The sequence below is a fragment of the Cynara cardunculus genome, assembly GCF_001531365.2.
Source record: "Cynara cardunculus var. scolymus isolate 2C chromosome LG 10, CcrdV1, whole genome shotgun sequence".
NCBI lineage: Eukaryota > Viridiplantae > Streptophyta > Magnoliopsida > Asterales > Asteraceae > Cynara > Cynara cardunculus.
In genome coordinates, this window is record NC_037537.1 from 23,174,060 (window position 1) to 23,193,690 (window position 19,631).

Here is a 19,631-nt window from a genome sequence, read left to right on the forward strand (position 1 = left end):
TTTTTGTCGCGATTAGGCCCGGTAGGGACCGGTTAAGGCCCGGCCCGGGACCGAATTTTGGCCACCTCTAATCGGAACTATACAAATTGAACACAATATTGGTAGGAATCAAGGGGAACATATAATTGTTTGTAGTCAAATTGAGGCATTGATTGAACGCATACTTCATGAGGCAAAGGGTTGGGCAGTCGAGAGCTGTTGTTTCACCTTTGTTCGCTGTTGAGAGTCAACAGAGTAGTGATCTCTCGGGAGTCGGGACCCACTTAGTCAAAATGGCAGTTACAGACTAATGTACTTGAGCCTATTTTATCGATTGATAAATGGCATTCTTTTATGCGCTTTCTCGCTAACAAGCCAAGTAGTCCCTAACGGGCTATCCTTTATCAACTCGAAGTGCAACACGATCCTTTTCCTTTTCCGGTATGTAGCTTCGCGAGCAAGGAACACATCATTAGAGCAGGGCGAAAACAAATATAGGATCATGGCCCTTTTCTTCTTTCTTGTCATTCTATTGACAAAGAGAGGGGACCAAAGGAGAGAAGAGGTTTAGCCCTTTCCCTAGTGGTCGATCGAATAACTATGCCCATTGATCCTAACTGGTTTTCCACAAAATCTATTTCAATAGAGCGTATGATGTCGATGGCCCGAGGTAAAACACTCAATGGGCTAGGGTGGCCCCATTTCTCCCGAAAAAGGGAAAACCGTGGAGACAGCAGACTCGCTAGTCAGGCACACCGTGAGACTGACTACAACCAAGGTCCGGTGGTCTACCCTTGGCTTAGTTTAGTCAATGAATTGAAAACAAGCTTAAATGTACATTTGTCTTGTTTTTGTTACCATAAGAGTAGTAGGTTTTTGGATTAATTTGATACTAATATATATATATATATATATATATAATTTTTATGAAATGTTCAAATTTATATTTTATTCGAACGTAAAAATATTATCCTTTTTTTTAAACCATATAAAATTGTATTATAACATCACAAAAATAAAAAAATAAAGTAAACATTAATATTAAGATATATCTAATTATATTGCACCAATATAATAATAAAAATATAGAAGCACAAGGTTTGGCAACAAAACACAAACGAAACTGCAAGGGGGTAGAGGGATTCACATTCAAAACACACCCACGGAGAGAGAAGAAGAAGATGGAAGCACAAGGTGGGCAACAACAATGGATGATGAGCGCACAGCCACAGCCACAATTTGCTTACGCAGCACCGCCGCCTCCACCGCAACCCTACCACCAGCCTTCCTCTCACGAAGAAGTTCGTACCCTATGGATTGGCGATTTACCCTACTGGGCCGACGAATCCTACCTTCATTCCTGGTTCGCCGCCACTAACGAGGTCTTTACTTCTTACATCTCTCCAACACACAAAACCTTTGTCAATTCCTGCTTATGTTTACGTCTGTTATGGCATTTAGGGTTTCCCACAGGCATAGCTTCACAAAGGGCTACACGATACCGAAACTATTGAAGTTCCGAAACGTTAAATTTTGAGACCCCTCCATTGCAAAGAAGGTGCAACAACTTGATTTTGGGAATCGATGGGGCTACTGTTCGACTTTAATTTTGATTTTGATTCTAATTTTGTTTTAGAGAAGTCGATGATTGACCTCATAATTAGTATTGAAATTTGATAATTGTTGTTTGTGTCTTTGTAACAAAAACCAGATCAACTTGAATTCCGGAGGAATTAGGTTTTCATGTCAAATCTAGCTTTTCTGAGGGAGTATCGCCAATCCTAACATGTAGTTCCCACTGAGAATTGCACAGGTTGAAAACTTTTTTAATCCAAAATTTTGTAAGCTTGTTTCGAAAATAAGTTGCATCCTGAAAGGAATCTGTTCATTCATGACCAGTTTTACAGTATTCACCGATTACGACATCTATCATATGTTGTTATGTTTCACTTGCAGGTGCTTTCGATAAAAGTAATACGGAACAAGGCAACTGGCCTTCCAGAAGGTTATGGATTTGTGGAGTTTGCTTCACATGGTACAGCAGAAAGGGTTTTGCAATCGTACAATGGAACACAAATTCCAGGAACCGAATTAACTTTTAGGTTGAATTGGGCATCTTCTGGCATTGGAGAAAGACGACCTGATGCTGGGCCTGAGCATTCTATTTTTGTAGGTGATTTAGCACCTGATGTTACTGATCATTTATTGCAAGAAACCTTTCGGACTCAATATCCATCGGTTAGAGGAGCCAAGGTTGTGACTGATCCCAACACAGGACGCTCAAAGGGGTATGGGTTTGTTAAATTTGCGGACGAGATGGAAAAGAATCGGGCCATGACTGAGATGAACGGGATTTATTGCTCAACTAGACCCATGCGAATAAGTGCAGCTACGCCAAAGAAGACCACAGTCTTCCAACAGCAATATGTGGCACCGAAAGGTGGTATATTTTCTTCAAAACCTGCCAGAACTCTTGGATCATTGAGTCCTATGAATGTTGTAAAGGATCTGATAGAATATATGCTTCTTTATGTAATGGATTCCCACAGAAGGTTTTAAGTCCCTTTCCTTCATAGTTTGAATCCCTTATATCATACGTTACAATAAAATTGCATGAAAGAAAGAGAATGAACCAAAGGGCTACTGGCCTGTACGCTGTAACCCAACCTTCTTGACACCCAGCTGGCCACCTGTACCCTGCAACTCAACCTTCTTGGAGGTCAAGGTTTCAAACCTCACTGAAGATGAGGAGTGTGAATATTTTTCCATATATAAATATTATATACTTTAAAAAAAAAAGAGAATGAGGTGCCTAGGAAAGCATGAACCATATGTCTAGGAGTGTGAGTTTTGCCGTTATACTCTATATCTCCATGATGATTTCATGGATGATAGTTTTCCCAAAATTTGGGTTGGAGATGATGATTAGAGAGCAACAGTGTTGATACTTGTTTGTTTTGTGTGGCTTAATAAAGACTTTTTCTTGTTGTATCCTTTGGCAGGCTTATATACAGCTCCAGTGCCTACAATTCCTGTGGACAATGATATAACAAATACCACAGTAAGTCGTGGTTTTTTAATAATAGGCATTGTATCCATGCTTCTTATTTGCTATTTTTTCGTATTGCAGATTTATATCGGCAATCTTGACCCTGTTGTTACAGAGGAGGAACTGAGGCAGATCTTCTTGCAGTTTGGAGAAATAGTCTATGTCAAGATCCCTGCAGCCAAGGGATGTGGGTTTGTGCAGTTTACAGCTAGGTCTGTGTTTAATGTGATAAAAACTTCACAATTGTAGGGAACTGTTATAAGCTGATTGCTTTTCCACATCTCTCATATGCGTACTTATGGCTGTCTTTTTGCATTCAAGTGAAACTGTATCTTCATGATCTTTAGTAAGGTGGTCTGTCCATATTGCTGATTGTGTGCTATGCAGGACATCTGCTGAAGAAGCAATTCAAAGGATGCATGGAAGCCAGATTGGTCAACTTGTAGTCCACCTTTCTTGGGGCAAGAGCACAACTGCTAAACAGGTGAACTTTTGGCAGTTCTTTCCCTGATAATTGTATGATATGCAATATAAATAGCCCTTTTCAGCAAAAAGTAGTACAAGGTTTATCATGGTATACAAGCTTAGAATTTTATAGCTCAAGGTCAAGATGCAAGTTAACTGAAATTGTCGTCTATCATGATCTGCTTTCGAGCGTTTCTTTTACCACTAAAATGGTAACATAAGGCGGCTCAGAGTGCTAGATTTTTCAGATTGTAGCATTCTCTCTCTCTCTCTCTCTCTCTCTCTATATATATATATATATATATATGTACACACGTGTGTGTGTGTGCCTTGAACAATATCTGGACTTATACTGCAGGATCCATCTGGAGTCTGGAATCCACAGGCAGATCCAAATCAATGGGGCAGCGCATACTATGGTTATGGACAAGGTTACGATGCTTATGCTTATGGAGCAACTCAAGATCCGTCCTTGTATGCTTATGGTGCGTATGGTGGTTATATGCAGTATCCCCAACAGGCAAGATGTTTCCCTATTGTTATTTTTCATTGCATTTTTCTAATTGAATCTGAAAACCTGAATATAACTTATACATGAAGTGATCAGTATGGTGAATCCTTGGAACAAGCAACCAGTAATGTTACTCCTTTATATGGTTGTGTATGATATTTATTAGATCTGAGATCGAACTTGTGGTTGATTTTCAGGGTGAAGGTGGTCAGGATATGGGGGGAGTGACAGGTGTTGCACCACCATTGGAACAAAGGGAGGAAATATATGACCCCTTGGCCACACCAGATGTTGACAAGTGAGTTTTCCGTTTCTCATCTTTGTTATTATATCAAAAGGCATGGCGACATGCAAGCCCAAGCTACTACTAGGAACCATATGAATATGAATCCACACATATTTGCAAGTATTTAAACTTTGTGATGTGTGATATGTTGACAAAATGACTCTTGTTGAGGCGACGATATTAAGATGATGTGCAGTAAAGCTAGAAAAGTAATTGCACAATGAATGGTTTAAGATATTTTAGATCAAAATGACTTGAATGCTCTTAAGATGTCTGTGCATTCATTATGCGTAGCAAACTTGCAATAAATTTCCATGATGGAGTGCTTTTGGTATGTGGGACAGAACAAAATAAACTTCTTGAGACCGAGACTCAGATTTGAGTGGGACAAAATTGCAATTTTTTGCCCTACCAAAATAGGTCGAACAAAAATTAGGGAGATGTGGAAAAGATAGGTAAATTACCAAACTACCCATGTCAAATTAAAATCTTTTGCAATTCTTTCACCCTCCCACCTCGCTCTTGCCAGTCATGTCTTGTCGTATCAACACCAAGTATTATTAGAGACCAAGGGGCTGTTTGGTTGGTTTTCCATAAAATCCTGTATGGATAAAGTTGTCTATGGATTGGAAAGGTTTTTGTTTTAGAGGGCTCTTTCTATAGATGGAAGGAGCTTGCTATTTAATTGGAAGGGGGTGGTTTGGAAAAAACTTAGCTTACCAAAGCACTTTACCTTACTGGATGAACTTGACAAGGACCGAGAATCTTACGCGGTACGAGCGAAAGTCTTACCCGATAAGTGAGGGCGACAACTCTTACCACGGTTAGCGCTTACCGGATAAATTGTTGCATAAAATACAATTTTGGTGAAATAAAATTTTATCCGGTAAGCGATAATGTTGAATTTTACCGTTAAAGCGCTTACCCGGTTAAGCATTTGGTAAACGGCCTTATTGAATAAGCCACCTTCTAATATCATTAAACCACTATCAAATAATCATGTATAGCAAACTGAATAAGTGGTGAGTCCCATTAAGCTACTAACAAAGAGACACTAAGACCCTGATTGTATTTTCACTGCTTTTAACATCAAGTTCTAGTTTGATGTATGAGAATGATGGTTGCTTGTTATGTTGTAGGTTAAATTCTGCATATGTTGCTATACATGGAAGTGCAATCTTGGGGCGTCCATTGTGGCAGAAAACGTCGCCTTTCTCAATACATGCATAACTACCCGATACCCGACAGGGTAATGCTGAAGATCAAAGCATACCACACTAAACTAATATGATTCCGAACCATCCTTTCACAGAAGAAAAACGAAGCTTTTTGCTCATTTACAGAGTGCTTGGCAATTGTATCAAGCCGAGACTTCTATTGATGTATGTTGGTGGTTTGTTTGACGTGCTATTGATTTCGATAACGTGCAACTTGTATGCTACATTTCTAATTATCCTCATGAATGAAAATTGCAATCAGATCTTTACTTATCTCATTCATCAAGCTCAATCCAGCTACAACCAGCCATCTTTTTCAAGCCTAAACAACCAATTGTCTTTCGAATCTCAATCGACTCATCCCATCTACTCGAACCTGCATAACTATTTGACACCGAAGCCAAGGTTCCACCACTCGCACCTCTATCTACAACCGCCTGACCAACCCGCTTAAGTATAACTTCATTCCCATGAACCCTACAACCACTAACCAACGCACCCCAAACCGGGGCATCTGGTTCTACAACCATACCCCTAATGAAATCCTCTGCTTCTCTGAAGCGTCCGCCTCGTGCATATAAGTCCACGACACAACCATAATGCTGTTTGTGAGGTGTGATGCCATATGCATTAACCATGGCCTTGAACACCATCAACCCTTCATCAACTAGCCCAGCATGACTGCATGCGGTTAACAAACCGATAAACGTAACATCATCTGGTGCAACCCCGTTAACCAACATGAGACTGAAGAGTGGTAAAGCGTGATGGCCAAGGCCGTTCATCGCAACCCCACTAATCATGGTGCTCCAAGAGACTTTATCCTTTAATCTAAGTGTTTTGAAAACGCGAATTGCCTTACTGATGTTGCCGCATTTGACATACGAGTTAACCAAAGCGTTACCTATGTTTCCGTCGACTGGTATATCGTGTCTTCCATGAACATAAGAGTGCACCCACTCGCACAAACTCAACGACCCGAGTGAAGCACACGCGGCCAAGAGATTGACTATGGTGGCCACATTCGGGTTAACTTCTCCTCCTTTCACCATCTCGTTGAAAACATTAATTGCTGTTTCACAAAAACCCCATTCCACAAAACCACCCACCATTGTGCTCCAAGAAACCACATCTCTCTTAGGCATTTCATCGAACAGGCGTTGGGCATTCTCCAAATCCCCGACTTTTACATAAAAATGCAATAATGCATTATCAAATATTACATTTCCTTGATCGAAACTCTTCAATCCATAGCAATGAACAGATTTCCCAAGCTTCAACGATCTTACACTTGAACAAGCAGATAAAACACTAACAAGGGTATTAGCATTAGGATCTACATCCATCAAAGAAAACATAGCAACGGCATCATCAACAAACCCACATTTCGAAAACCCAGAAATGATCGAAGTCCATGAAACCACATTAGGATAAGCAATTGTACGAAAAACCCTATTAGCGTAAACGATATCGTTCCGAATAACATAGAAATGGACGAACGAATTCTGGATATAAGTATGAGCAAGATGACCGGATTTTACTACACGGGCATGGATTTCTCGACCTTTATTGAAGGAATTCGTCAAGCAACAGGCTTTGAGTGCATAATTGAAGCTAAAATGGTTGTGGGTATTTGGGTTTTGGAGCATTTGATTGTAGAGAACAAAAGCATGTTGTGGGGTGTGTGATTTCACGAATGAATCAAGAAGTTCATTGAGTTCATGTGGTCTTGAAGATTTAAGAACATGGGCTTTGATTTGGGCGACTTGCTTGGAAGAAAGAACATGAAGAAGTGGCTTTTTTGGCATGTTTGATGATTATATCACTACAAGTATTCACAAGATTTTGGAATGAATGTCTATACAATATTCTAAAGGATGATAAACGAATACAATTCTTGATGCATCAATTTTTAAAAATAAAATTTATTTTTATTTTTATATTTATATTTATACTTTAATTTTCAAACCATAAGTATTGGGTTGGGTTATTCAAATGTCTTCAATCCAATCAATCCAACCCATAAACACTCTTATTTATAACCATAGATTGAATTGGTATATCGTTATATTCGTGGCCCTCATCCAACAATAACATCATCGTTTTAATGATTTGTATGTTTTCATAAAACTTCATTTTTGTCTCTTGCCAAATTAGTTATAATCTATATTATATTAATAAACATGGATGATGATTAAATATATTCTTACGTTTCTTCTTTTACAAATTAAACCTTTATAATAAGTGGCGAACCCATAATTTTGGTCTAGCAAGGGCACTTTTAAGGTAGCTTAAACGCCTACAAAGTCGTCCGATGTGTTTTTAGCCTAATTCCACCATTCCAATATATTTTTGAAGTTTTTTGGATTATTTTGAGGGATTTTTTAAGGGTTTTTTTTATCGATTTTGAGGGACTTTTTCAATTTTTTGATTGATTTCGATACTTTCTTTAGTTGGTGGGGGCCCTAACGAGAAATTACTGAGGAGAACCATAATAGAAAGTAAAAACGATAACTTTTAACCTAGAAAAATTCATTTTCTTTATTTTTTCTTAATGGGGGCCCTTCCCCCCACTTTTTACATAGTAAGTCCGCCCCTACTTATAATCGTCTCATCAATATTTTCAAAATGGGCTCAAAATTAAATATTTTTGGACTTAATCATGTTATTAAATAGCATAAATATATAGTGAATTATTTTTAGAACTTACTTTTTGCATCTTATAGTTATTTGTTTAATTTGTTTTATATCCCTTATAAAATTTAGAGTTTATAATGAGCATAAACTTCCTACTCTTGATTTACAAAAAAAAAAAACTTGACATCCCGTGTATTGTGCGGGTACCCAAACTATTATGTGAAAAAACATGCTCCAAAATATAGGATTGAGTTCCTGTAAGAATAAAATTTATGATTAGAAGGTGAGAAGAAACCTTCATATATACTTTCATCTACATTTGACTACCTTTATTTACTTTTTTGTTGTCATCATGACAGAAAGTTTAACAAATTCATGTGTGTATAAGTGATTAAAAATATGTAAAAGTTCGTGAAAATGATTTAAAAATGAAGATAAATTTGAAAATAAAGGTAGATGAATGTAGTTGAAGATACTGAAAGTAATTGAAAAAAATTAAGTTAGATTAAAAACTAAACTCATCCAAAGGCTCAGATGTGTTCTCACTATTTTCACCATAACTCTTATTCTCACATGATCCCTCATCTATATAATGATTAAATATATCAAAATGTAATGAAGTTTTTTTTTGTTTATATTTAATATAACCAGTGTTCAAAAAGGCGCGATATGGTACAAGACGCGTCTCCGCTTTTATGAAATAACTCATGACGTTTCTTTTTAAGGCGTGGCTCACGCCATGACGTCTTGAGGTGCGTTGTGGTGCTCGTTTTTTGTAACACGTGATTTTTTTCCAAATTTTATTTATTTATTTTTTATCTTTTGTGTTTTTACACTTTTAACTTTAGATTTACATTTTTATAGATCTAATTAATCATATTACTCACAGTTTCACAAAATTCTTAAACGTTACAGACTCATGGTTAAAATAAAATTGTGAAATTATCTTTGTAAGTTCTGTTTTAAATATTAAATCAAAAACCTATTTTTATAATAATAATCTATATGATTTTTCTTCTTCTAATATGAATGTACGATTTTTAAATATTATTATCTGATTAGATAATATACATAAAACATATATCTATATATATAATTCTATATATGACATAAATTTCCCGCCTTGAAAAATGTCTCGCCCTCGTCATGGCATGTAAGGCTTGAGGCTTGACTTCGCCGCTAACCCACGCCTCGCCTCACGCCTTTTTGAACTTTAAATATAACAAACATTTAATTCTTTTTTATACCACTTAACATGATAAATGATGTTTTCAACCTATGTAACATCAGTTGTATTCGTTACAACATTGTTTATCACGTAATCAAGAATTACAATATAACTTCACATATAATCAGTAATTACAAGATTTGCTGGTTACCAGTTAAAGTTGAATGTAAAACAGGGAAAACAAAGTTTTAATGTTTGTTACATTAATTAAAGGGGAAAAGCATCATTTTCGAAATAAGAACTAAAGCAAATGTGATTTTACATTGAAATAATCTGTGATTACGAAACATGGTTTATGCAAGCACTTGCAAAATAAGAGTCATCACCTTCACTTACCTTATTACCTAATATTATTGTCTATGAAAATGGATTGTTGGTAAGCGTCTCTTATTCGATAAGTATTTTCACCCTCACTTACCAAGTAAGATTTCAATCCTTACTATGCCTCTTATCAATAAGATTTCCAGTCTTTATCATGTGCACACACAATAAGCGATTGATAAACAGTCCCTTAATTCATGTAAAGTTTTACATGAATCTTATAAACCAGTCAAAATAAGAATATCAGATTTATCAGAATTTTATAAAAATAATAGAAAAATGTCGAATGCAATCATGAACGGGATAAGAAAGAAACAAGTGTTGCATGTTATGTGGTGTATATGACACTCTTTTTTCAAATAATAAGACAAAAAGAGTAAGGTTGAATTAAATTCTTGGGCATCCATCGTTTATTGTAATTTGCAAATCTTGTTTGCAAGCAAAACGAAGTCTTTCACAACCTTTGATGCGAGCGAAAGGCTTTTTGGCCGATTTAGGGGCTATTCAAAGCCCTCATCCGATGCAACTATTATTTCACGATGGCGATTGGTTATTTAACAATATTAGTATAATGCACACGGATATAATAAAATAAAACTAAACGTGACAGATAAAAATAGGGATATGGCATAAAACCCCCGCATTCGATAAGAACCTGATACCTGATCCCGGTTTGACCGGGAAATCCCCGAATTTATATATCGGGGATGGGGATACCTTTCATCCTCAGCCATGAACCTGACCCCAAGTATTAATACTATATATATACACACACACACACATACACACATTAGGCGAAAGATTGTGTGAGAAAAATCATAAGAATGAGTTAGACCCTTGATCATCTTTAATTTCAAACTCACTCATGAATCGTGTTTGATACAGGGATTGATCAGGTGCATTTCGGAGCATCTCATCCTAATATGTATTTTAGGGTGCAGTTCCATTCTTGCGCTTCTCACCTTAGTTTTCCTTTTCGCTTTAACCCAACTCATATACACTAAGTATAATAATATAGTAATAAACTCAAAGAGTATAGATAAGACGAATAATCATGTGAGAATAAGAGTTAAGATGAAAAACGTAAGAAATGATTTCGACCCCTGATCACCTTTAATTTCAAACCTACCATGAATCACACTTGATGTGGGGATTTGATCTGATGCATCTCGGTGCATCTCATCCTAATATGCATCCAAGGGTGGAGATCCCTTTTTACGCTTCTTACCTTAATTTTTCTTTTCACTGGAACTCAACCCTTATAAAGAACTTATAAATATAATCAATCTTCCCTGATGAAAACATGTAAAAATTTACATTATTTATTTGGTTAGTTACGAATTTTTTTGCTGATATAACGACGTGATTATATAAAATTTCAATTATTAAGTATTGTAATTAATATATTTGTGTTTGAACTAAGTTTTTTACGTTACCCTTATATAAATGCAACAATTCAAATTTGGGTAATTAATACTTTAGCATTATATGTCGTTTAAACATAAAATTGACATTTATATACATAATATATAAAAACATTACGTAAAAAAATTAAAATTGTATAGACGGGGAAAAATCTCTGGTTCTCCGACAGGGATCCCCGTTCCACCAATGGGATGAGAATACATTTTTATTACCCTGATAGGGATTGCGATCCCTCGACCCTGTTGCCATCTCTAGGTGAAAATTACCAAACTAACCTTGTACTATATACCATACACTCTAATAAAACAAAGGGAAATTACCAAAGTATACATAACTATTTAAAGGTTAAATCTATTAATTTTCGTCAAAAATTGTATAAATATGTTATTTATTTGGATTTTTTTAATAAATAAAATTGTAAATGAAACCACATAGAAAGGAAGCACGTGCATTTCAGTGGTCAGGACTCACTGAACCAGCTTCTGACTCCCAATCCCCTTCCTCAACCTTTTCTCCATCTACTTACCATCCAATAACTTTTCTCCACGTGTCGTATCGCAATCGCCTGTCGATCCCGGCTCATGTTAGCTTCAATCACAGCGACGGAAATCGCAAAATGATTCAACGGACAAAACGACGCCAACTTATGATGGATTCTGAGACGTTGGATTAAAATCAAGTCTTTATTTTAGCTTCGATTTCTCCGCTGCCCACCACACAGAATCACATCCCGGATTCCGCCGTCAAACGCCATCGTTTACTTCTAACGATGGCGTCGGTAGCTCTCACAGCCTCCGTCAACCTAGCGTTCCGGTCACTCCCCATCTCCAACCCACGTCTGTCTTCCAAACAATCTCCGCCGTTAAATCTCCACAGATCGAACGCTCTACGCCACCTCCGGTCGTCTTCTTCATACACTCATACTCTCGCATCTCGCTTGCCATTACTCAAGCTCAAATCACCGAATAGGAACCTCAATTTCACTATAAAAGCATCCGCAGCTGCAGCTCCGGCTCCGGCTCCGGCTCAACAGGATCCTGCTCCGGCGCCGGTGCCATGGCAAGGAGCGGCGATGAAGCCTCTGCTTGCTTCAATCGCTACCGGTGTTATCCTCTGGTTCGTTCCTGTACCAGAAGGAGTTTCTAGAAACGCCTGGCAATTGCTTTCGATATTTCTGGCAACCATCGTCGGAATCATCACACAGCCTCTCCCACTCGGAGCTGTCGCGTTAATGGGACTAGGTGCGTGTGTTCTCACCAAGACACTAACATTTGCAGCTGCATTTTCGGCTTTTGGCGATCCGATCCCTTGGTTAATTGCTCTTGCCTTCTTCTTCGCCAGAGGATTTATTAAAACGGGATTAGGAAACAGAATCGCTTACCAATTTGTGGCCTTATTTGGTAGCTCATCGTTAGGGCTTGGATATAGTTTGGTTTTCAGTGAGGCTTTGTTAGCACCAGCCATTCCTTCGGTTTCCGCAAGAGCCGGCGGAATTTTCTTGCCCTTGGTCAAATCTCTATGCGTTGCTTGTGGTAGTAATGTAGGTGATGGAACTGAACATAAGTTAGGGTCGTGGTTGATGTTAACCTGTTTTCAGACGTCGGTTATTAGCTCATCTATGTTCTTGACAGCTATGGCTGCCAATCCCTTGAGTGCTAATTTGACGTTTAATACCATACAGCAGACGATTGGGTGGACCGATTGGGCTAGGGCTGCAATCGTGCCTGGAATTATTTCGTTGATTGTAGTTCCACTTGTTTTGTATATAATTTATCCCCCATCGGTGAAGAGTAGCCCTGATGCGCCTAAGCTTGCGAAAGAGAGATTGGAGAAAATGGGGCCTATGACAAAGAACGAAATCATCATGGCAGGAACTCTGCTTCTTACGGTATGGTGATTCATAACCCATTTATAGTTAAAATACTTCATTTCACATATAGTTCTTGTTATATTGCTAAATCTCTAGCTTTTATGGTATGGTAGAACACATAGTTTACAGAATTGATTCCCACTTTTCACCAGGGATTTTGTATTGTTTAATCTTAGAACTGGATACATAAATGTGAATGTTAGCTCATAACATATAAGATGATTTGTTCATGTTGTGGTTCAACGAACACTGGTGCAATTTCTCATTGTTTAGCATCTTTTGAGGTGGGTTCTATGTGGTATGATAATGGTCTTAAAAGTTGAAATTGGAAAACAGAACATAATAAGTAGCTGATTTTACCGATTACCTGCAGATCAAAATCAAATTGTTCTTGCTTGAAGCTTCGACGTATAACTGTCATACATCATAGAGTAAACTACATAGTTTGAGCTTCAACAGGGATAGATTTTTTGAGGTTTTTTGCCTTAACTTGATATTGCTTATCACAGAAGAAAGTGTCTCAAGAAATATGTTTCTTGAAAATATGTCCAATAATCTACTTTCAAGTTAGGATATGCAAAAGATGAGATTTTTTTTTTTGCATTTCTGGTGGCCCTTCTGAATCAATTATCTTGGAAAGAGACCCAACGCTAATAGTCCAATTCATCTGACCTATCCATTCATCAAGTTTTGCTACAAAAAGTCTGTCACCTGCTTGAAACCAATAGTTATCCGAAATCCTACTTTTGAACAAAATGAGTAAATAACTGTATTACTGATAATAAATCTTTGACCTTCTGATTTGATCCTGGAATCAGGTTGGCTTGTGGATATTTGGAGGGATGCTGAATATTGATGCCGTAACAGCTGCTATTCTCGGACTGTCTGTTCTTCTTATTACTGGAGTCGTAACATGGAAGGAATGCTTAGGTGAATCTGTCGCGTGGGATACCCTTACATGGTTTGCTGCACTCATTGCAATGGCTGGCTACCTTAACAAATATGGTCTCATCTCGTGGTTTAGTCAAACTGTTGTCAAGGTCTGCTCCTTCATTTCTTATTGTTTTCATCATGTGTTCGTACCATCAAACCTATAAATACTTAGGAATCCCCTCTCTAAAAGGGCTTATTATCCTCCATATATCTTTCCTTAAAGGCTCTTTTGGAGAGTAATCAAATGGGATTCCACATATCTGTGCTCGTCTAGCTTCTGTTGGATGGGGCGTGTTGGAGTCCCATGTCGGTTAACATATATAACCAAAATACGAATGTGTTTGAATTATAATGAACTTTGGGTTTTTCGTGCAGTTTGTTGGCGGATTAGGTCTTCAATGGCAAGCATCTTTCGGCATTCTTGTTCTTCTGTACTTCTATTCCCACTACTTTTTCGCAAGCGGCGCTGCTCACATTGGTGCCATGTTTACCGCCTTCTTGTCGGTTGCCAGTGCCCTTGGCACACCACCTCTATTGGGAGCCATGGTGCTTGCATTCCTCTCCAACCTCATGGGTGGTCTAACCCACTATGGAATTGGGTCAGCCCCTGTGTTCTATGGAGCAAACTATGTCCCTCTGGCTAAATGGTGGGGCTATGGGTTCATCATCTCTGTGGTCAATATTATCATCTGGCTTGGAGTTGGAGGAGTCTGGTGGAAGTTCATTGGCTTGTGGTAGACCAATTTGCTACAAAATTCAGAAAATTTCTGACTTCTAGTGTGGTGTTTAACCAAATCCTTTGCATCTGGTTTCAAGATTTTTTTTGCAAGGGTTCTTGCAAATAATTTTTGTATTTGTTGGAAGGTTGTGTAGGTTAAGATGGCATGGTATACAGGTCATGAGGCCAATTTATATTTGAAGTTGGAATTTGTATTAAACTTTTCTATAGAGTGAATTACATTTTTAGTCCCTGTAGTTTCGTGTTCTCAACGGATTCTATCTTTATTTTTAAAAACTAACGTAATGTGCCTATGTGGTTTCATTTTTTAACAAGCTAGGTCCCTGTGGTTGCTTTTTTTCTAACGAGTGAAGCCTTTGTGGTTGTAGTTTCTTAACGAGCAAGGTCCTTAAATAAATAAATTAGCGAGTCGGGTACTTATGGTAGCATTAAGGACCTAGCTTATTAGAAAATACAACCACATGGACTTAGCTCATTAATTACTTAAATTAGGGACGAGCATATGTTAAAAACATCAATCCATAGGGACATAGATGTTCTTAATGGTTCTCGTCCATTTTTTGATAGTTTAACGAATCATATCCTTGTGGTTGCGAGTCGTTGCATTTTTTAATGAATTGGGTCCTTGTGGTTGCAGTTTGTTACTGAGTTTGGCTCTTGAATAAATCAACGACTTGGATCTCCGTGGTTGCATCAAGGAACTAGCTCGTTGTACAAATGCAACCAGGGAAACGATCTGTTGAATTTTCAAAAAAAGGACAAGGACCGTTAAAAACATATAACCACAAAGACGAAACATGTGAGTTACTCTTTTTGTATTTATGCTTCTTTTTAAATGGTTTTACATAAATTTTGCTACTACAAATGCTATAATTGCACATCCACACAAATCTATATCGTACCGTCTTCATAGCATGAATCAGTTACTGTTTTTTTGTCCTCAATACACGTTGAAACAGTTCTTCTATCTAAAAATAGCATTTTGGAAAGTAATCTGAAATGGCTCCAACCATCTATACCTACATTGTACCCTTGAGAAAGCACCATGGTCCGGTTCTTGTCCCTATTCTGCAAAAACAAGAGAAAAATACTTCAAGATGCTCGTAGAATACAAAAAAAGACGTGTGATAACAAGAGAGTGACGTTCTCTATATATATCTCGTGTAGACCTTGTCTTTTGGATTAACATTATTCATGACGAGAAAAAAAAAATACCTCCAAAACCCTGCAAATGCTCTCATGCTCATATAAAGAGTAAGAGCAACCCAGAGCCCAACGAATCCATGGCTACATGCCACAAACAACGCCAGAACACTAATTATAGCAACCAAAACCTGTGATCCAAAATTTAAAAAGCAGATAGCCAAAATCAATATCATCAGTCTTATTTGTCTTTATTCATTTTGCAGCTCCCATCTCAATACTGGGACCCATAAACCGAAAATGGATAGAAAAGGCCAAGAAACACAATGAGCATACCATAGAATACGCGGCATACGCAAAATCAGATGCTCCAAAGTTAACACCATCGAAAACAAATGCTAACGCATTGATTGGTTGAGTTGCCGCAACAAACTGATACACCAAAAAAGGAATTGCATCGTTAGCTGGCTTCCGAGAGTAGCAAAAGATGGTTTTTATTGAGACAAGAATACCGGGATGCCAATGCTAATGAGATGGAGCACACCGGTGTCTTTGGTAAACAATCTTGCTCCAAGTTGTAACCCGACCCCTAAAAGAATAGCCAACGCAACCCCGAGAAGCAGACCTAACTGCATTACCAATTTGTATCGTCATATATTTTAAGTAAAACGCATAAAAATATCGAAAGTTTGTCATTTGCAACGACGTAAAACCTCATTAATTCCACATATCTGTCACTAAATAGGTTAACGAATCCAAAAAAATCATTTACAATAATTTCTTTGACAAAAATTTATATCAATAAGATTAATAATTTATATCAATAAGATTAATAATTAACAGGCATTAATAAAACATGGTTAAAATGGTAAACTAGTAATAAGTTATTTTTCATAAGTCAAGAAGGATTAACTTATCAAAAACTGCTTATCACCGGTTTTGCACCGGTATAAGCAGTTTTATTTTTCATCATCTAAACACTAGCATTTAGCCGGTGCCAAACTGAAGTAAGTCAAAAAAACACCTAAAATAAGCAATCTCAAACACCCCCTATCTATGGCTAATGTCATTTTTCTTGTAGCGTGTACCTGCAACACCCTCGAAGCAGTTGCAGTGACCTTCTCGTAGTCCATTTTCGCAAACGCACTTGCAAGTATAGCCTTCAGAGATTTAAGCATCACAAATCATATAAAACGTTGAGCTTAAAATGGCAAGACGGTTAATTGCAAACCTGTCCAGCAACGGCCAGACCATCGGCTAAAAGTGAAGTTGCGAGCCAAACTTGCAAGCAAACTTGAAATGCAGCCATCGTGGTCGACCCTTGTCTCGCCGCCATCGATGCGGCCAGTGTTACACAGAACGTTACAGCCATAACCCTCATTAACAACAGAAAACCTGTTGAGAAAATAAATGAAAAATATTTGATTTAAAACATATAAACCGATCTACGAAGATTGGTTCTAAGCCTCACCGTTCTTGAGAAATCGACCGAATTGAAGATGCTTAGAATTAGGTGCTACGAGATCGATCTTTTCTATTAATCTCCAAAAAAGTATTGCTGAAATCAGGTACCTAGTACACAAGTGTCGGATAAACTTCTTAAAGAAATAAGAACAATCGAGCGGTTTGACATCAAATGCCTAGACCGGTCAAACCATACCATGAAAAGACGGTCTGGTCTGACCGGTTTAGACGGTTTGGGCCTTTAATGGACTTTAAATATTAAACTTAAAAAACATATATAATTAATAATTTTAGATTAAATATCCATTTTGACTATGTTAGATGTTAGGTTTTATGTTATGCTCAGTGATATATTTGAGTCATATATATATATATATATATATATATATATATTTGGCGGTCGGTTTGGTCCAAACCGCCGAAAAAAAGTTTCAGACCGGACCGGACCTCCCGGTTTTACTATTTTCCAAACCGCTCAAACCATTAAAAATGGTCCGGTTTGACTTGGTTCGGCCGGTTTAAGCGGTTTAACAGTTTTTTTGAACACCCCTAAAAAATTGATTCTGATTCTACTTTTATGTTTTTTAGGACGAAAATAATTAAGGAATGCAGTAACGAGTTGTTGTAACAAGACTTATTTATACAGTGAATACAAAATTTACGATCTTTATCAATTTAATATCTTTAAATCGGCTTATTTGATTATAAAATTAAACCCTGGACATATGGCACGATCTAGAAGCTTACAGAAGACTTTAGAATCTTCTAGAGTTCGTTAAAACCTAATTGAAATATGTAACATCCTTCTTTAGACTTGTATCGAGAGCTACCGTACGAGTTACGCATCACTTCTTTAAAGTCATAAAAGAATCACAATTTTGAAGTCGACTTACTGCGATATAACATGAGCAATTGCCGCACCACTAACCCCGAAACCAAAAACAAACATAAAAATTGGGTCCAAAATGATATTCGTCACATCTCCTGCCACTTAAAATTTGATTCAAAAACGAAACTTGAATTAGTTAGAAAATAAGTGAATTACACGTCTGATAAAGGGTAATAGCGTCTTTTCACTTACCCGTGGCATACAGAGGGGTTTTCGTGTCTTTAAATCCACGAAACACACCTTGCATTGCCAAAGAAAGTAGAACGGCGGGTGCACCAAGTGACCTTAACTTCAAGTATTGTTGTGCAGGGTACAACATAGGAGAGTCCTGTATATGCAACAATAAGTTATACACGTAACGTATACGAAAAGAATATTACTTCGGGATTGGTATAAGCAAAAATTTTGGATTTTTTTTTACGTACAGATTTGATCCCCATAAAACCCAACACGGGTTTTGCTCCGATTATTAGAAATGCCGCTTGCAAAAACCCTAAAATGCCCCCAATGACTAAAGCAGACGAGGCAGATGGAATCCTCTTCTTCTCGTGGTTGGCAACAAGTGACTTTGTGTCAAGTGACTCGATCTCTACATGTACGAAAACACGATGCCATGAGATCAAGAATTCGATAGTAGCGAAATATCGAAAGGCAATAAAAAATGAGCTTTCATAAACATAACATACTACTTATAATTTTGTGTTGCAACAACTTTTTATTTTCGCTGTGTGTATCGATCCCCTGCATTTCCATACAGTCTGAGGTGGCATCTTCCTCTGCCACGAAAGAGGTCGTAACACTTACAAGAGGAAATATTGCGATTCTTGATACTTGGTTGAACACGGCTATCGAAACTCCAACGGCAGCTAGTTCAACCGCACCTAAAAAAATTATCACTCGAGTTAACAAAATCTTTAAACTTTTTATTATAAATTAACTATTACATTAATTAAAATACATCTATAATGTTCAACGTCTTTAATCTAGTATCACATCAAGAACACATTTATCACATGTGATAATACACGTGAAAGGGCCTAAAGGCGTATAGTCGATTTGACCTGCAACCTAGGTCGTGTGAAAGGTTATCCGCGTCTCTGATTTAGAACATGTATGTATCATATGTGATGGAATATAGCATCACATGTGATTGATTTTAGCAAATCGATGCTCTCGTATTATCGTAAAATGAAAATGTTCATATTTGAACCATTCCTTATATATATCTATACTATATTATAAAGCATTTGACAAAAACTCTTAAAAACCATTTTTTTATGCATAAAGTACTGTTTATTAATGCATGTTACTTAAAACTCAAGATTACAAGTAGATTGTGCGTTTTTTGTACAACTTATTAAAGTTCCATATCTGAATTCATGTAACTAACTGCAGATAAACATAATCAAATATAGAATAAACATCTCATTTTAAATATAAAAAATCTAAAATATAATTAGAATAATCATTGAGTT

At 37.2% G+C, this 19,631-nt stretch overlaps 4 protein-coding genes across 7 annotated transcripts in view; 2 read left to right on the forward strand and 2 right to left on the reverse strand.

The window, feature by feature from the left end:
* Nucleotides 1–1,104: 1,104 nt before the first annotated feature.
* Nucleotides 1,105–5,777, forward strand: LOC112519228 (polyadenylate-binding protein RBP47B'). Of its 3 annotated transcripts, XM_025127240.1 has the most exons (9): nucleotides 1,118–1,361; nucleotides 1,936–2,152; nucleotides 2,255–2,422; nucleotides 2,982–3,040; nucleotides 3,110–3,240; nucleotides 3,416–3,512; nucleotides 3,852–4,013; nucleotides 4,202–4,302; nucleotides 5,430–5,777. In XM_025127240.1, exons 1-9 carry the CDS (start codon nucleotides 1,161–1,163, stop codon nucleotides 5,518–5,520), a joined length of 1,227 nt encoding a protein of 408 aa, XP_024983008.1. In that variant the 5' UTR covers nucleotides 1,118–1,160; the 3' UTR covers nucleotides 5,521–5,777. The 3 variants fall into 3 exon arrangements, with proteins under 3 accessions (XP_024983006.1, XP_024983007.1, XP_024983008.1); XM_025127238.1 differs by having other exon boundaries at nucleotides 1,105–1,361; nucleotides 1,936–2,422; XM_025127239.1 differs by having other exon boundaries at nucleotides 1,105–1,361; nucleotides 1,936–2,419.
* LOC112520132 (pentatricopeptide repeat-containing protein At1g08070, chloroplastic-like) lies at nucleotides 5,775–7,315 on the reverse strand. Its single transcript, XM_025128433.1, has one exon. The coding sequence runs from the start codon at nucleotides 7,313–7,315 to the stop codon at nucleotides 5,783–5,785; it is 1,533 nt and encodes a 510-aa protein (XP_024984201.1). The 3' UTR covers nucleotides 5,775–5,782.
* A 4,569-nt stretch (nucleotides 7,316–11,884) lies between these two features.
* LOC112519384 (dicarboxylate transporter 1, chloroplastic-like) lies at nucleotides 11,885–14,890 on the forward strand. The gene is made up of 3 exons (XM_025127464.1): nucleotides 11,885–13,006; nucleotides 13,807–14,028; nucleotides 14,297–14,890. The coding sequence occupies exons 1-3, from the start codon at nucleotides 11,888–11,890 to the stop codon at nucleotides 14,657–14,659; spliced, it is 1,704 nt and encodes a 567-aa protein (XP_024983232.1). The 5' UTR covers nucleotides 11,885–11,887; the 3' UTR covers nucleotides 14,660–14,890.
* A 574-nt stretch (nucleotides 14,891–15,464) lies between these two features.
* LOC112519437 (protein DETOXIFICATION 42) overlaps nucleotides 15,465–19,631 on the reverse strand; it is a 6,126-nt gene continuing 1,959 nt past the window's right edge. For both annotated transcript variants that reach the window (XM_025127550.1, XM_025127549.1), the window contains exons 4-14: nucleotides 18,843–19,037; nucleotides 18,582–18,745; nucleotides 18,349–18,484; nucleotides 18,161–18,257; nucleotides 17,275–17,375; nucleotides 17,035–17,198; nucleotides 16,892–16,963; nucleotides 16,316–16,432; nucleotides 16,140–16,235; nucleotides 15,876–15,994; nucleotides 15,465–15,728 (exon numbers count right to left, since the gene is read on the reverse strand). In XM_025127550.1, coding sequence (XP_024983318.1) covers nucleotides 15,680–15,728; nucleotides 15,876–15,994; nucleotides 16,140–16,235; nucleotides 16,316–16,432; nucleotides 16,892–16,963; nucleotides 17,035–17,198; nucleotides 17,275–17,375; nucleotides 18,161–18,257; nucleotides 18,349–18,484; nucleotides 18,582–18,745; nucleotides 18,843–19,037 — 1,310 coding nt within the window. In that variant the 3' untranslated portion in view covers nucleotides 15,465–15,679. The remainder of the gene's footprint in view (nucleotides 15,729–15,875; nucleotides 15,995–16,139; nucleotides 16,236–16,315; nucleotides 16,433–16,891; nucleotides 16,964–17,034; nucleotides 17,199–17,274; nucleotides 17,376–18,160; nucleotides 18,258–18,348; nucleotides 18,485–18,581; nucleotides 18,746–18,842; nucleotides 19,038–19,631) is intronic.

What these genes read in the sequence shown, in the direction of transcription:
- LOC112520132 (XM_025128433.1), bottom strand. Translation starts at nt 7,315, where the DNA reads ATGCCAAAAAAGCCACTTCTTCATGTTCTTTCTTCCAAGCAAGTCGCC.
- LOC112519228 (XM_025127238.1), top strand. Translation starts at nt 1,161, where the DNA reads ATGGAAGCACAAGGTGGGCAACAACAATGGATGATGAGCGCACAGCCA. An exon ending in ATGATATAACAAATACCACA is followed by an intron (nt 3,041 to 3,109) that starts GTAAGTCGTGGT and finishes TTCGTATTGCAG; the next exon opens with ATTTATATCGGCAATCTTGA. An exon ending in AGAGCACAACTGCTAAACAG is followed by an intron (nt 3,513 to 3,851) that starts GTGAACTTTTGG and finishes CTTATACTGCAG; the next exon opens with GATCCATCTGGAGTCTGGAA.
- LOC112519384 (XM_025127464.1), top strand. Translation starts at nt 11,888, where the DNA reads ATGGCGTCGGTAGCTCTCACAGCCTCCGTCAACCTAGCGTTCCGGTCA. An exon ending in CAGGAACTCTGCTTCTTACG is followed by an intron (nt 13,007 to 13,806) that starts GTATGGTGATTC and finishes TCCTGGAATCAG; the next exon opens with GTTGGCTTGTGGATATTTGG. An exon ending in TTAGTCAAACTGTTGTCAAG is followed by an intron (nt 14,029 to 14,296) that starts GTCTGCTCCTTC and finishes TTTTTCGTGCAG; the next exon opens with TTTGTTGGCGGATTAGGTCT.